This window comes from Crotalus tigris, unplaced genomic scaffold (assembly GCF_016545835.1).
Source record: "Crotalus tigris isolate CLP2741 ecotype Arizona unplaced genomic scaffold, ASM1654583v1 scf7180000021287.315228, whole genome shotgun sequence".
In the NCBI taxonomy this organism is placed as follows: domain Eukaryota; kingdom Metazoa; phylum Chordata; class Lepidosauria; order Squamata; family Viperidae; genus Crotalus; species Crotalus tigris.
In genome coordinates, this window is record NW_024098436.1 from 248,615 (window position 1) to 263,144 (window position 14,530).

At 56.2% G+C, this 14,530-nt stretch overlaps 1 protein-coding gene across 1 annotated transcript; it reads left to right on the forward strand.

The window, feature by feature from the left end:
- The first annotated feature begins 707 nt into the window (after positions 1 to 707).
- Positions 708 to 14,073, forward strand: LOC120320275. The gene is made up of 16 exons (XM_039369860.1): positions 708 to 744; positions 878 to 987; positions 1,071 to 1,302; positions 1,807 to 1,944; positions 3,564 to 3,957; positions 4,286 to 4,369; positions 4,544 to 4,616; positions 4,714 to 4,916; positions 5,052 to 5,294; positions 5,546 to 5,644; positions 7,408 to 7,601; positions 7,696 to 7,870; positions 10,122 to 10,278; positions 12,042 to 12,195; positions 13,426 to 13,537; positions 13,624 to 14,073. The coding sequence occupies exons 1-16, from the start codon at positions 733 to 735 to the stop codon at positions 13,800 to 13,802; spliced, it is 2,559 nt and encodes an 852-aa protein (XP_039225794.1). The 5' UTR covers positions 708 to 732; the 3' UTR covers positions 13,803 to 14,073.
- Positions 14,074 to 14,530: the final 457 nt, after the last annotated feature.

A 14,530-nucleotide genomic window follows, 5' to 3' on the forward strand; every position in this document is an offset into this window, starting at 1 on the left:
GCAGAAAACCCTTACAGAATCATGGAAGGACAGAGTTGGAAAGGGCCTCGGAGGTCATCTAGTCCACCCCCCCCCAGCAAGAGACCCTTACAGAATCATAGAATGACAAGAGTTGGAAGGGACCACGGAGGTCATCTAGTCCAACCCCCGGCCGAGCAAGAGACTCTTACAGAATCATAGAATGATAAGAGTCAGAAGGTCATCTAGCCCAGCCCCCTGCTCGAGCAGGAGGCCCTTACGGAATCCTGGAATGAGAGAGCTGGAAGGTACCTCAGAGGTCATCTAGACCCACCCGGTGCTGAAGCAGGAGACCCTTAACAGCACCACAGCCAGACATACCGAGACGGAAGGCACCTCGGGAGGTCATCTAGCCCAACCCCCCTCATCAACCCTCTTACCATTTCAGACCAGTGGCTGTCCAGTCCCTTCTGAACAGCTTCCAGTGTGGAAGCTGGGAGGGATCTACGAGGTCATCTAGTCCAACGCTCCCCCCCCCCCCGCGCCGCCCTGCTTGACTTCCAGCGACTCCCCTGCAGAGCTGAAGGGGAGGGGGCAAGGCAAAAAAAGGAAAGGGGAGGGGGCGTCTCCTCTCCGCCAGCGCTCTCCCCGCTCTTGGGGGGGCGGGGTCCTGGCGGGTGGGGGGGGCGGGGTCCTGGCGGGTGGGGGGGGGCGGAGCCCGCTCTGGGCCAATGGGAGGAGGCGGCGCTTCCTCTTCCGTATCGCTGCCCGAGCATGGAGCCCGCGGTGGGTGGCGGCGCTGCTGGGGAAAGTGGAGATTGGGGGGAGTTGGGGCGAGGGATGGGCAGCCCTTCCATCGGTGGAGCTGCCGTCCGGCCGCGCTGCCGTCTCCCCCTAGCTGCCTCTTCTTCCCTTGCAGACTACGGTGGGGGAGTTGCTGCGGACCCTCCGCCAAATGGGCTTCAGCGAGGGCCAGGCGGGGGCCGCCCTCCGCGCCGGCTGCCTGAGCGCCCCGGAGGCGGCCGACTGGTAATTGGGGGGGGGTCGCATGGGTGGGGGTCCCCCCCCACCGCCTGCCGCCCCCCCCCCGCCGACCGTCTCTCCTTCCCCAGGCTGCTGCGCGAGGGGGCGGACCGTCAGCCCCCGTCGCCCCGGCTGCGGCTCCTCCCGCCGATCTCGCAGCCCAGCCTCGCCGACGTCTTTCAGCCCCGCCGGCAGCCCTCGGAAGACGGGACGGGGGCGGCGGAGTCCCCCGCCCTGGGGGACGTCCGGGACTTTGCGGACCGGCAGCGGCGGGAGCAGCTGGCCCAGCAGCTGAAAGTCGAACGGGGGGCCCGGCAGCGGGTGAGCACCCCCTGGGGGGGAGGGGATGCGGGGGGGGGAGTGGAGGTGAGGGGGTGGGCCGATCCAACCCGGCCGCCCCAGATGTGCCGGTGGGGGCTGTTGGTGCCGCAGGGCAGCCCCCCCCCTCCCGGGCGTCCCAGATGTGCCGGTTGGTGCAGCAGCTGAAATCCCCACAGAGCAGCCGGCAGCGGCTGAGCTCCGCCTGGGGAGGGGGGGGAGGGGAGGGGGATGCGGGGTGGTGGGGGTGTCGACCGATCCAACTCGGACGCCCCCCGAGGACGGGTGCAGGTGAGCCGCCTCCCCCCCCCCGGGCGTCCCAGATGTGCCGATGGGAGCTGTTGGTGCAGCGGCTGAAAACCCCACGGAGCAGCCGGCAGCTGCTGACTTCAGCCTGGTGTGTGTGTGGGGGGGGGGGGAGTGTCGACCAATCCAAGCCCGGCTGGAGGGGTGGGTGGGCGAGAGATCCGGACCACACGGCAACCTGGCCCCGACTGCCTTCCCCAGGAGCGCGAGTTGGCCCTGCAGAGGATCGCCGACGACCGCCGGCAGCACCGGGCCGGGACGGCAACCCCTCGGCCCGGCCCGGGCCGCCCGCCGCCAGACGGGACGGAGACCCCCGGAGAGGCGCAATGCCTGCTCGTGGTGAGGAGACGCAACGAACACACACACACACGCTCTTCCTTTTTCTCTTTTTCCATTCATTCTTTTCCTCATTCTCGTTCTTTTTTTCTCATTCTCTTTCCCTCTTTTTCTGTCTTTTCTGTTTTCCCTTTCACTTTCTTGTTCTTTCTTTTTTCTCTTTCCCTTCTCTCTTTCTCATTCAATTTCTGTCTTGTTCTCCTTCTCTTTCTCATTCTTTACTCATTCATGTTCTTTTTTCTCTTTCCTTTTTTCTCTCTTTCTCATTCTCTTTTGTTTTCTTTTTCTTTCATTTGCTTTCTCTTTCTTTTTCATTCTTTTTCTCATTCTTTCCCTCTTTTTCTCTTTCTCTTTCCTCACTTTTTTCCTTTTCTCTTTTTTTCATTCTTTTTTCCGTTTCGCTTTTCCATCTCTTTTTTTCTCCTTTCACTTTCTGTCTTTTTCTCATTCACTCTCCTTTTCTCCTCTTTCCTTTCTCTCTTTCTCTTTCTCTTTCTTTTTCTCATTCACGTTCTTTTTTCTTTCCTTTTTTCTCTTTGTCTTTCTCATTCTCTTTCGTTTTTTCTTTCATTCACTTTCTCTTTCTTTTTCATTCTTTTTCTCATTCCCTCTCCTTTTCTCCTTCTCTTTCCTTTCTCTCTTTCCCTTTCTCTCTTACTTTTTCTCATTCTTTTTTCCCTTTCCCTTTTCCATCTCTTTTTTCTCCTTTCACTTTCTATGTCTTTTTCTCCTTTCCTCTCCTTTCCTTCTTTCCTTTCTCTCTTTCCCTTTCTCTTTCTTTTTCTCATTCTCGTTCTTTTTTTCTCATTCTCTTTCCCTCTTTTTCTGTCTTTTCTCTGTTTTCCCTTTCACTTTCTTGTTCTTTCTTTTTTCTCTGTTTCCCTTCTCTCTCTTTCTCTCTTTCTCATTCAATTTCTGTCTTGTTCTCCTCTTTCTCTTATTCTTTTTCTCATTCACGTTCTTTTTTCTCTTTCCTTTTTTCTCTTTGTCTTTCTCATTCTCTTTCGTTTTCTTTCTCTTCTTTCATTTACTTTTTCTTTTTCATTCTTTTTCTCATTCATTCCCTCTTTTTCTCTTTCCTCACTTTTTTCCTTTTTTCCTTTTCTCTTTTTCTCATTCTTTTTTCCGTTTCCCTTTTCCATCTCTCTTTTTTCTCACTTTCTATGTCTTTTTCTCATTCGCTCTCCTTTTCTCCTCTTTCCTTTCTCTCTTTCTCTTTCTCATTCTTTTTCTCATTCACATTCTTTTTTCTCTTTCCTTTTTTCTCTGTCTTTCTCATTCTCTTCTTTCGTTTTCTTTCTCTTTCATTCACTTTTTCTTTTTCATTCTTTTTCTCCTTCCCCTTTTCTTCTTCTCTTTCCTTTCTCTCTTTTTTCTCATTCTCATTCTTTTTTCCCTTTCCCTTTTCCATCTCTCTTTTTTCTCCTTTCACTGTCTTTTTCTCATTCCCTCTCCTTTTCTCCTCTTTCCTTTCTCTCTTTCCCTTTCCCTTTCTCTCTTTCTTTTTTCTTATTCTCATTCTTTTTTCTCTTTCTCTTCCTTTTTCATTCTCTCTCTTTTTTCCTCTTTCTCGTTCTCTTTCTCTCATTCTCTTTTTTCCCCCTTTCTCTCTTTCCACCCAGATCCGCCTGCCCAACGGGAAGTCTGTCCGCAGGAGCTTCCCGGCCGAGACCGCCCTGCAGAGTGTCCGGCGGTTCGTCTTGACCCAGAACCCGGAGCTCTCGCCCGCCTGCTGCTTCCTGCAGGGCATCCCCAAACGGCGCTTCGGGCCGGCTGACCTGCCCCGCTCGCTGCTGGCCCTGGGCCTGGCCCCGGGGGCCACCCTCTGCATCGTCGACCCGGCCCCGGGGGCCCCTTTGCCCTGCCCCGCCGCAGCGGTGCAGCTCACCGTGGACGCACACTCCTGCACGCAGGGGGCTGGGCAGCTGGCGGAATACGCCCCTGCTCCCCCGCCGGAGGGTCTCCCAAGCCGGCACCAGGGCGGGAAGCCTGCCATCCTGGCCCCCCATCATTGGGGTGAGTGAGCTGCCAGCAACGAGGCCTAGTAAACGCCGGGGGTCGCCCCTCAATTGTGGGGACCCTTTGCCCCTCGTCTGTGCAGTGAAGGGGGTCTGGCGGAGGGTTGCAGGGAGGATGGAGGTGGGGGCTGCAGGGCCCCCCTCCGCTGGGCTTGCAGCCGTGAGAGACTGGGGGGGTCTCTGCCTTCCCCTACTCCCCCCCCTCTCCCCCTGCCAGGGTAGGAGCCCCCCCATCTCTGTGGCGTCGAGAATGGTGGGGGCGGCTGCAGATGCGCTCTGCCTCTCGTGACCTCCACTTTTGGGGTGGGTGGGGGTCTCCCTGACAGGCCGGGGGCAGAAGCTGGACTCCGAGGAGCCCATGGAGCAGGACCATCCGGCTGCCCCCCGGGGGGAAGAGCAGGAAGGGCCAGGTCAGTCCGGGGGTTCCGGGAGGGCAAAACGGGGGCCCGCCGGGAAAGCGGGCCAAAGAGAGGGAGGATGCCCAGAAGTCCCCCCCTCCCCTTGGAAGAGGCAACAGCCTTGGGAGGAGTGGCGAGGCTGCTTGGGGGGGGTCTCTCACCCACTCCTCTCCTTCCCGTTCGAAGGGGTGCCGCCCACCGGCCCGGACGACGCTGCGGGGTACCGGCATCCGTGGCCGCAGGAAGGCAACCGGCTGCGGTAGGCGTTTTCAGCCGTGGGGTCGGGCCGGGGTGCAGGAGAGGGGGCTGGGGGGGGGCTGCCTGAAGGATCTGTTCTCTTCTGCCCCCCCCCCCAGGGAAGCCGAGGGAAGCCACCCTGGACCCCCAGATTTGCCGCTGGCGGTTGCCCGGGCGGCCGAGCAGCGCCGCTTCCTCCAAACGGCCGTCCGGAGGGAGAGCAACGAGCTTGGATCGGCCCTCCCCACAGCCACCGTGGCCCCCTCGGTGCCGTCGTCGCTGTTCCGGCTGTCCCTGCAGGCCGCTGCCGCCCTCCTCTCAGGTAGAGGGGGACCCCTCCCTCTGCTCAAGCAGGGGGCTGGACTAGAAGACCTCCGAGGTCCCTTCCAGCTCCACTCTATTCTATTCTCCCCCCCCCAAGATTCTGAGTGGTCCACCCGCCTCTCTGCCCCTCCAGCTCCCAGCAAGCAGTACTGTGGCAGCCTGGCCTCGCTGCCCCCCGGCCTGGCCCGGCTGCTGCTGGAGCACCTGGTGCGAAAGGCGCTGCTCCACCCGCGCAGCCTGCGGCTCTTCTCCGGCTGCCCCCTGCAGACCCTCTGCCTCGACTGCTACCCGTACGCCACCAACCAGCTGCTGGCCGGGCTGCCGGCCTTCCCCGGCCTGCGCCAGCTGAGCTTGTTCTCCTGCGCCCTCATCACAGGTGAGAAACGCTGGCCACTGACCGGGAAGCGGTCTGCGCGGCCTTTCCATCCCCCTCGGGAGGGCAATTGAGGGGAAGCGGAAGGGGGGGGGATTTACAGGTTCCTCGCCTCCCCAAGGAACAGATGTTGGGCTCGGGATAATAATAATAAATAATAATAAGGGTGGAAGGGACCTTGGAGGTCATCTAGTCCAACCCCCTGGGGGTGCAGGCTGAGTTGAGCAGCCTCCCCCCCCTTTCCCTCCTCCCAGACCAGGGCCTCTCCGTCGTGCAGCGTCTCCCGCGCCTGCAGCACCTGAACCTCTCGGCCTGCGTTAAGCTGACCGACAACTGCCTGCAGTTCCTGAAAGGTTCGTCTGATACACAAACACACACGCACACGCACACAGAGTCTCAATCAGTCAATCAGAATAGAGCTGGAAGGGACCTCGGTGGTCATCTAGCCCGACCCCCTGCTCGAGCAGGAGATCCTGACAGAAGCGTAGAATGGCAGAGCTGGGAAGGGACTTTCAAGGTCATCTAGTCCGACCCCCTGCTCAAGCAGGAGACCCTGACAGAATGATAGCATGACAGAGTTAGAAGGTACCTCAGAGGTCATCTAGTCCGACCCCCTGCTCGAGCAGGAGACCCTGACAGAATGATAGAATGGCAGAGTTAGAAGGTACCTCAGAGGTCATCTAGTCTGACCCCCTGCTCGAGCAGGACCCTGATAGAATCACAGAATGACCAGAGTTGGGAAGAGACCTCGGAGGTCATCTAATCTGACCCCCTGCTCAAACAGGAGATCCTGACAGAATCATAGAATGGCAGAGTTGGAGGGAACCTTGGAGGTCATCTAGTCCAACCCTATGTCAATTCAGACAAGTGGCTGCCCGTTCTCTTCTGGATGAATGAAGCAGCCACAACGTCTGGTGGGAAGGAGTTCCACTGGTTAATGGTCCTGATTGTTTGGAAGTTTCTCCTTAATCCCAGGTTGCTTCTCTCCCTTGATTGGTTTCCCTCCGTTGTTTCTCGTCTCGCCTTCTGGGGCTCTGGAAAATAAATCGACCCCCTCCTCCACTTTGGGCACCCCCTCAAATACTGGAAGACGGCTATCTTGTCCCCCCCCCAATCCTTTTCTCCAGACCGGCCGTTCCCAGTTCCCGCAGCCGTTCTCCCTATGTTTTAGTCTCCAGGCCTTTAATCGTCTGACTTGCGCTTCTCTGCGCTTTTTCCAACGTCTCAACGTCTATTTTGTGTGATGTGGGGACCCAAACTGGGAGCAGGTATTCCAGGTGTGGCCTTACTAAGGCTTTACGAAGCGGTGCTAATAAACCACTTGACGTGGTTTTGATCTTATGCCTCTGTTTATACCCCCAAGGATTGTATTTACCTTTTTGGCTGCCGTCGCGCACGGCCGGCTCATGTTTCAGTAATCGTCCACTGGGACTCCGAGGTCCCTCTTACAGTGGCGGTTTTTGAGCTAGACCAGTGGTTCTCCACCTGTGGGTCGGGACCCCATTTGAGGTCGAATCACCATTTCACGGGGGTCACCGAACAATGCAGTCCGCTATTTTTCTCCCCTTTTCCTTAGCTGTGCTACTCCCTTTTATTCTATTGGCTTTCGAAAGCCAATAGAAGAGACTCTCTTGAATAGAGTCTAATTCTATTGGCTTTTCAAAGCCAACAGGAATTGTCCAGGCTGTCTCTGCCCTGCTGAGCCCGCCAAAAGTCCCATTCTGCACACGGTGCTGCACCAGTTGAGTAGTCCTCGACTTACGACCGGTTGGGGGTCGCGGCATTAAAAAGGTTGAGAACCATTGAGCTAGACGCTACTTCAGCCTTTTGTTTTTCCCCGCCCAGGTGTAAAACATGCTTTTCTCCACCTGAAATGTCACTTTTGTTGGGGAGGATCCCCTTTTCTCTCCAATCCAGAGATTTGCGCTTTCGTTGGCACCATTTATCGCAGGATGGTGCCATTGCACTCCGTGCGACCGGCCAGTATCCGGAACTGCAGATAGGAGAGGAGGGAGGGGCTTGTGAAGGAGCTTAGGGGGGGCCCCTCCCACCCCATCTAGCCCCTCCCATCCCATCTAGCCCCTCCCACCCTATCCAGCCCCTCCCCTTTCCACAGGGCTGCCGGAGTTGTCCCACCTGGCCCTGGACCAGACCCACGTCTCCGACGCCGGCCTGGCGGACTTCCTCCTGGGGGCTCCCCCGACCCTCTCCCACCTGAGTCTCAACTGGACGGGGGTCGCGGAGCGTACCCTCCACCTCCTGCCCCAGTGCGCCCCCCGGCTCTGCGAGCTGAGCCTGAAGCAGACGGGCGTAAGTGGGGGCAGCCTTGCGGGGGGCTGGAACGGAGGAGGGGGTGAGCGGGACGGGCCGAGGCCTCTCCAACCGCATCGGGTGGTGTCCCCAGATCAGCGACGTGTCTCCCCTGCGGCATTCGGAAGCCCTGCAGAGGCTGTTCCTGGACGGCACCCGCGTGAGCGAAGCCTCCCTCCAGGCCCTGTCCTCCCATCCGGCCTTGGGCTGCTTGACCCTCTCTGGCGTCCACTCGGTCGACGGCAACCGGGCTCTGGAGCTAGTCTCAGGTACAGGCCGGAGTTGGTCTTAGCCGGCCGCGCAGGGGGGCAATCGGGGGTCTCGGTTCCAGCTTGGCTGAGCTGGGCTGGCCCTGCAGAGCTCCTGTGGCTGCTCTCCCGAGTGGCCAGCAGAGGGCGGCAGCTTCCATCTGTGGTGTCCCCCCCCAAGTGGCCAGCAGAGGGCGGCGGCTTTCATCTGTGGTGTCCTCCCCCAAGTGGCCAGCAGAGGGCGGCAGCTTCCATCTGTGGTGTCCCCCCAAGTCAGCAGTTCTCAACCTGTCGGTGGGGACCCCATTTGGGGGTCGAACGACCATTTCACGGGGGTCGCCAAACAACACAGTCCGCCATTTTTTCCCCCTTTTCCTTAGCTGTGCTACTCCCTTTTATTCTATTGGCTTTTGAAAGCCAATAGAAGAGAGTCTCTTGAATAGAGTCTAATTCTATTGGCTTTCCAAAGCCAATAGGAATGGTCCAGGCTGTCTCTGCCCTGCTGAGCCCGCCAAAAGTCCCATTCTGCAAACGGTGCTGCACCAGTTGAGTAGTCCTCGACTTATGACCGGTTTAGTCCTCGACGTACGACCGGTTGGGGGGTCGCGGCATTAAAAAGGTTGAGAACCACTGCCCCAAGTGGCCAGCAGAGGGTGGCGGCTTCCATCTGTGGTGTCCCTCCCCCAAGTGGCCAGCAGACGGCGCTAAGCCTCACCAAGCTGAGAAGTGTCGCTCAGTTGAAGGCGGAGCCATTGCAGCAGCCCCCCCTCCCGGCGCTTCAGTAGTGAGGTGGGAGAAAGAATGGGAAGAAAGAAGGGAAGAAAGAAAAAAAAGAGGGAGGGAGGGATAGCTTGGAGGAAAGGACGAAAGGAAGAGAGGGAGAAGGAAGGAAAGGAAAGGAAGGAAGGAAGGAAGGAAGGAAGGAAGGAAGGAAGGAAGGAAGGAAGGAGCCAGAGAAGAGGGAGAAGGAAGGAAGGAAGGAGCCAGAGAAGAGGGAGAAGGAAGGAAGGAAGGAAGGAAGGAAGGAAGGAGCCAGAGAAAGAATGAAGAAGAGGGAGAAGGAAGAAAGGAAGGAAGGAAGGAAGGAAGGATGGAGCCAGAGAAAGAATGAAGAAGAGGGAGAAGGAAGGAAGGAAGGAAGGAAGGAAGGAAGAAAGGAGAGAAGAGGGAGAAGGAAGGAAGGAAGGAGCCAGAGAAGAGGGAGAAGGAAGGAAGGAAGGAAGGAAGGAAGGAAGGAGCCAGAGAAAGAATGAAGAAGAGGGAGAAGGAAGAAAGGAAGGAAGGAAGAAGGAAGGAAGGATGGAGCCAGAGAAAGAATGAAGAAGAGGGAGAAGGAAGGAAGGAAGGAAGGAAGGAAGGAAGAAAGGAAGTTTGGAGGTAGGGAGGGAGAAAGGAAAGGCTGGGAGGGAGAGAAATAAGGAAGGAAGGGATAAGGTGGAGGAAGAAAGGAAAGAGGGAGAAAAGGAGGGGAGGAAGGAAGGAAAGAAGGAAAGTAATGAAAGAAAAAGAAAGGGAGGGAGAAAGGAAGATAATGAAAGAAGAGGAAGAAAGGTCGATTGGAGGAAAGGAAGGAAGGAAAGTAATGAAAGAAAAGAGGAAGGGAGGAAGGAAGGTAAATGAAAGAAGGAGGGACGGAGAAAGGTTGATTGGAGGAACGAAGGAAGGAAAGTAATGAAAGAAAAAGAGGAAGGGAGGAAGGAAGGAAGGTAATGAAAGAAGAGGAAGGAAGGAAGGAAGAAGATGGATTGGAGGAAGGAGGTAAAGAGGAAAGAAGGAAGGAAACTAATGAAAGAAAAGAGAAAGGGAGGAAGGAAGGTAATGAAAAGGAGGGAGGGAGGAAGGAAGGAGGTGGATTGGAGGAAAGAAGGAAGGAAGGAAAGCAACAAAAGAAAAGAAGGAGGGAGGCAGGAGATAGATTGGAGGAAGAAAGGAAGGAGGTGGACTGGAGGAAGGAAGGAAGGAGATTGGAGGAAAAGAAGGAAAGTAATGAAAGAAAAGAGAAAGGGAGGGCGGGAGGAAGAAAGGAGACGAGGAGAAGGGAAGGAAAGTAATGAAAGAAAAGAGAGAGAGGGAGGGGAAAAAAGAAGGAAGGAAGGAAAGGCAAGAGAAGAGAAAGGAGGTCTGCCCAGGTCTGCTAAAGCGCCAGGGAAACTGTTCCGGAGGCCGCCCATCCTCTTCCCGAGTGGTGGTTTGTGGGGGGGGGGATGAGGGTCGAGGGGGGGGGAAACGGGGCCTGGGGCCAGCTGAGGCATCTGGGGACCCCCTCTTCCAGCCCTCCCCCTGACCCGGCTGGGGCTGCCCGACCGGCACACAGTCACCGACGTCGGCCTGGCTGCCGTCTGTCGCCTGGCCGGCCTGCAGGAGCTGGACCTGACGGACTACATCCACATCACCGACGAGGGGCTGCGGCCGCTGCCTGGGCTGTGCAGGTGAGCCCTTCCCCTCCCCTCCCCTGGCTGCCCCCTCCCCCGCCTGGGCACAAAGGGGGGGAGGGGAGGGCTCTCCTCCGAAAGACCGCCAGGGGGGGCCATGAAGCTGCCCTTCTCCCCTATTGGATGCCGGTGACTGGAACCCAGGGCCAGAAGGGCGCCCTCTGCCTTCTCCGGGCGGGAAGAGGGAAGGGAAGGGAAGGGATATGGATGGAGAGGAGAGGGGAGGGGAGGGAGAAGGAAGGAAGAAAAGAAAGGGAGGGAGGGAGGGAGGGAAAGAAGAGACAAGAAAGAAGGAAACAGTAGAGGATAGAAGGAAAGCAGAAAAGGACAAAAACAGAAAGGAGGGTGAAAGGAAGGGGAAAAGCCAGACAGAGAAGAAAAAGAAAGGGAGCAAGGGAAAGAAAGGGAGGAGGAAGAAAGGAAAGAAAGAGGGAAGAAGGAAAGCAGAAAGGAACAAAGAAAGGAAATGGAAAAGCAAGAAAGAAAATAGAAAGAGAAGGGAAAGGGAGCGAGAGAAAGAAAGGAAAAGAGAAAGAAAGCGAGGGAAGGAAAGAAAGGAAAAGAAAGAAAAAGTGAGGAAAAGAAAAAGTAAAGAAGGGAGGAAGGAAGGGAAGGAAAGAAAGGAAAAGAAAGAAAAAGTGAGGAAAAGAAAAAGTAAAGAAGGGAGGAAGGAAGGAAGAAGGAAGGAAAGAAAAAGGGAAGGAGGGAAGCAGAAAGGAAGGAGGGAAAGCAAGAAAGAAAATAGAAAGGGAGCGAAAGAAAAAGAAAGGGAGGGAGGGAGGGAGAGAAAGAAAAGAAAGGAAAAGGTAGGAAGAAAGGAAAGAAAGAGGGAAGAAGGAAAGCAGAAAGGAACAAAGAAAGGAAGGTGGGAAAAGCAAGAAAGAAAATAGAAAGGGAGGGGAGGGAGAGAGGGAAAGAAAAAGAAAGAAAGAAAGCGAGGGAAAGAAAAAGGAAAAGAAAGAAAAAGTGAGGGAAAGAAAAAGTAAAGAAGGGAGGAAGGGAAGGAAAAGAAAGGAAAGAGGACGAAGGAAAGAAAGGGAAGAAGGAAAGCAGAAAGGAAGGGGGGAAAGCAAGAAAGAAAATAGAAAGGGAACGAAAGAAAAAGAAAGAAAGAGCAAGGGAAAGAAAGAAGGGAAAGGGAGCAAGGGAAAGAAAGAAAGGAAACGAACGAAAAAGCGAGGGAAAGAAAAAGTAAAGAAGGGAAGGAAAAGAAAGGAAAGAGGAGGAGGGAAGGAAGGAAAGAGGAAAGAAGAAAGGAGGGAGAAAGGAAGGGAAAAAGCCAGACAGAAAAGAAAAAGAAAGGGAACAAGGGAAAGGGAGGGAGAGAAAGAAGAGAAAGGAAAAGAAAGGGAGGAGGAAGAAAGGAAAGAAAGAGGGAAGAAGGAAAGCAGAAGGGAAGCAAGAAAGAAAACAGAAAGAGGAGGGAGCGAGGGAAAGAAAGAAAAACAAAGAAAGAAAGAAAGCGAGGGAAAGAAAGAAGAGAAAGGAAGCTAGGGAAAGAGGAAAAGAAAGAAAAAGCGAGGGAAAGAAAAAGTAAAGAAGAGAGGAAGGAAGGGAAGGAAAAGAAAGGAGGAAGGAAGGAAAGAAAGAGGAAAGAAGAAAGGAGGGAGAAAGGAAGGGAAAAAAGAAAGAAAAAAGAAAGGAAAGAAAGAACAGTCCTTCCGAGAGCCCCCCCCCCCCGTTGAGGGTGCCCACTGCTCGCCCGCCCAACCTGCCCCCCCCGCCTCTCAGACTGGGGGGGCGTCCTGGCTCTCTTCCAGGCTGCGGCGCCTCTCGCTGGCGCACACGCGGGTGACAGACGAGGGCCTGGCCCACCTCCGCGCCCTCCGGCTTCTGGAGCAGCTGCACCTGGACCGCCTGTCCGTCTCCAGCGCCCCGGTGGCCCACTGCCTGACCGGCCTCCCTCACCTGCAGGTACCGCCGGGGATACGGGGGGGGGGGTCCCTCACGGCCGGCCCTTCAAGGCGGGCCAGCACACCGACTCTGCCGGGAAGAGGGCAGAGAGGCCTCCTCTTACGACGCTTTGCTTAGTGGCCGCCTGACGTTAGAACGGCACCAAAAAAAGGACCCTTTTTCACACTCGTATTTACGACGGTCTCGCGGCGTCCCGGGATCCAAATTTGGACACTCGGCAACCGACTCATATTTGTGACGGTTGCAGCGTCCCAAAGTCACGTGATCAAAATTCAGACGCTCAGCAACCGACTCGTATTTATGACGGTTGCAGCGTCTCAGGGTCTCGGGATCAAAATTCGGACGCTCGGCAACCGACTCGTATTTATGACGGTCCCAGCATCCCGGGGTCCCGTGAACAAAGTTAGGATACTCGGCAACCGACTCGTATTTATGACAGTTTCAGCGTCTCAGGGTCTCGGGATCAAAATTCGGTCGCTTGGCAACCAACTCGTATTTGTGACGGTCGCAGCGTCCCGGGGTCCCGTGATCAAAATTCAGACACTCGGCAACCGACTCGTATTTATGACGGTCGCAGCGTCTCGGGGTGCCGTGACCAAAATTCAGACGCTCGGCAACCGACTCGTATTTATGACGGTTGCAGGGTCCTGGGCTCCCGTGATCAAAATTCAGATGCTCGGCAACCGACTCGTATTTGTGACGGTCGCAGTGTCTCAGGGTCCCGGGATCAAAATTCGGAGGCTCGGCAACCGACTCGTATTTGTGATGGTCGAAGCGTCCCAGGATCCCGTGATCAAAATTTGGACGCTCGGTAACCGATTCGTATTTGTGACGGTCGCAGCGTCCCGGGGTCCCATGATCAAAATTCAGACGGTCAGCACCCGACTCGTATTTGTGATGGTCGCAGCATGTCAGGGTCCCAGGATCAAAATTTGGACGCTCGGCAACCGAGTCGTATTTCTGACGGTCGCAGCGTCCCGGGGTCCCGTGATCAAAATTTGGACGCTCGGCAACCGACTCGTATTTGTGACGGTCGCAGCGTCCCAGAGTCATGTGATCAAAATTCAGACGGTCAGCAACTGACTCGGATTTATGACGGTCGCAGCGTCCCTGGGCCACCACCATCGCTCTCTAGGCCAGTCAGTCTGGAGGAATTGCCTAAGAGCCCACAGAGCAGTGGAAGGGGGTTCTGGGCCCGCTGACAAAGTGGTTTTGCCTGCTCTTTTCTAGGTGCTGTCTCTTGCCGGCACGGCCGTTGGCGACCCCGTGGCCAGGCTGGGCCTCGCTGGGTGCCGGCACCTGCTGAAGCTCAACCTGAGCAACACCCGCCTGACTGACCGAGGTAAGGGCTGGGGGTGGACCCCCCCCAAAAGCATCGGGGGGCTCCTTCCTTCGGCCTGCCTCCCTCATCCCCCCTATCTTCGGCAGGGCTCCGCTTCCTGGCACACCTGCCCCTCGTCCAGCTCAACCTGGACGGCTCGGGGGTGACGGCTGCCGGCGTGGCTGAGCTCGTGGCTGCCTGCCCCTCCCTCACCCGCGTCCGGAGCAGCCGCCTGAGGGTCTTGTCCCCGGAAGAGTCGCCGGACGAGGAAGAGCCCGGCCACTAGGCGGCCAGTCGGTCCTGGTGCTCACCGGGGAGATGTTTGAACCCCGACCAGCTTCTCCTGGAACAAAAGCTGGAAGGGAGCTGGGAGGTCATCTAGTCCAACCCTCTGCTCGAGCGAGAAGCCTTTAAAGAATCGGAATGACAGCTGGAAGGGAGCTGGGAGGTCATCTAGTCCAGCCCCCTGCTCGAGCGAGAAGCCCTCAAAGAATCGGAATGACAGCTGGAAGGGAGCTGGGAGGTCATCTAGTCCAACCCCCTGGTCGAGCAGGAGACACTTACATAATCATAGAATAACAGAGCTGGAAGGGTCCTCGGAGGTCATCTAGTCCAACTCACCAACCAAGCAAGAGACCCTTACAGAATCACAGCATGACCGAGGTGGAAGGGACCTTGGGGGTCATCTAGTCCAGCCCCCAGCTCGAGCAGGAGACCCTCACAGAATTACAGAATGACAGAGCTGGAAAGGACCTTGGAGGTCATCTAGTCCAACCCCCCTGCCCGAGCAAGAGACCCTTACAGAATCGTGGCATCAGAGAGGTGGAAGGGACCTCGGAGGTCATCTAGTCCAACCCCCCTGCCCGAGCAAGAGACCCTTACAGAATCGTGGCATCACAGAGGTGGAAGGGACCTCGGAGGTCATCTAGTCCAACCCCCCTGCCCGAGCAAGAGACCCTTACAGAATCGTGGCATCACAGAGGTGGAAGGGACCTCGGAGGTCATCTAGTCCAA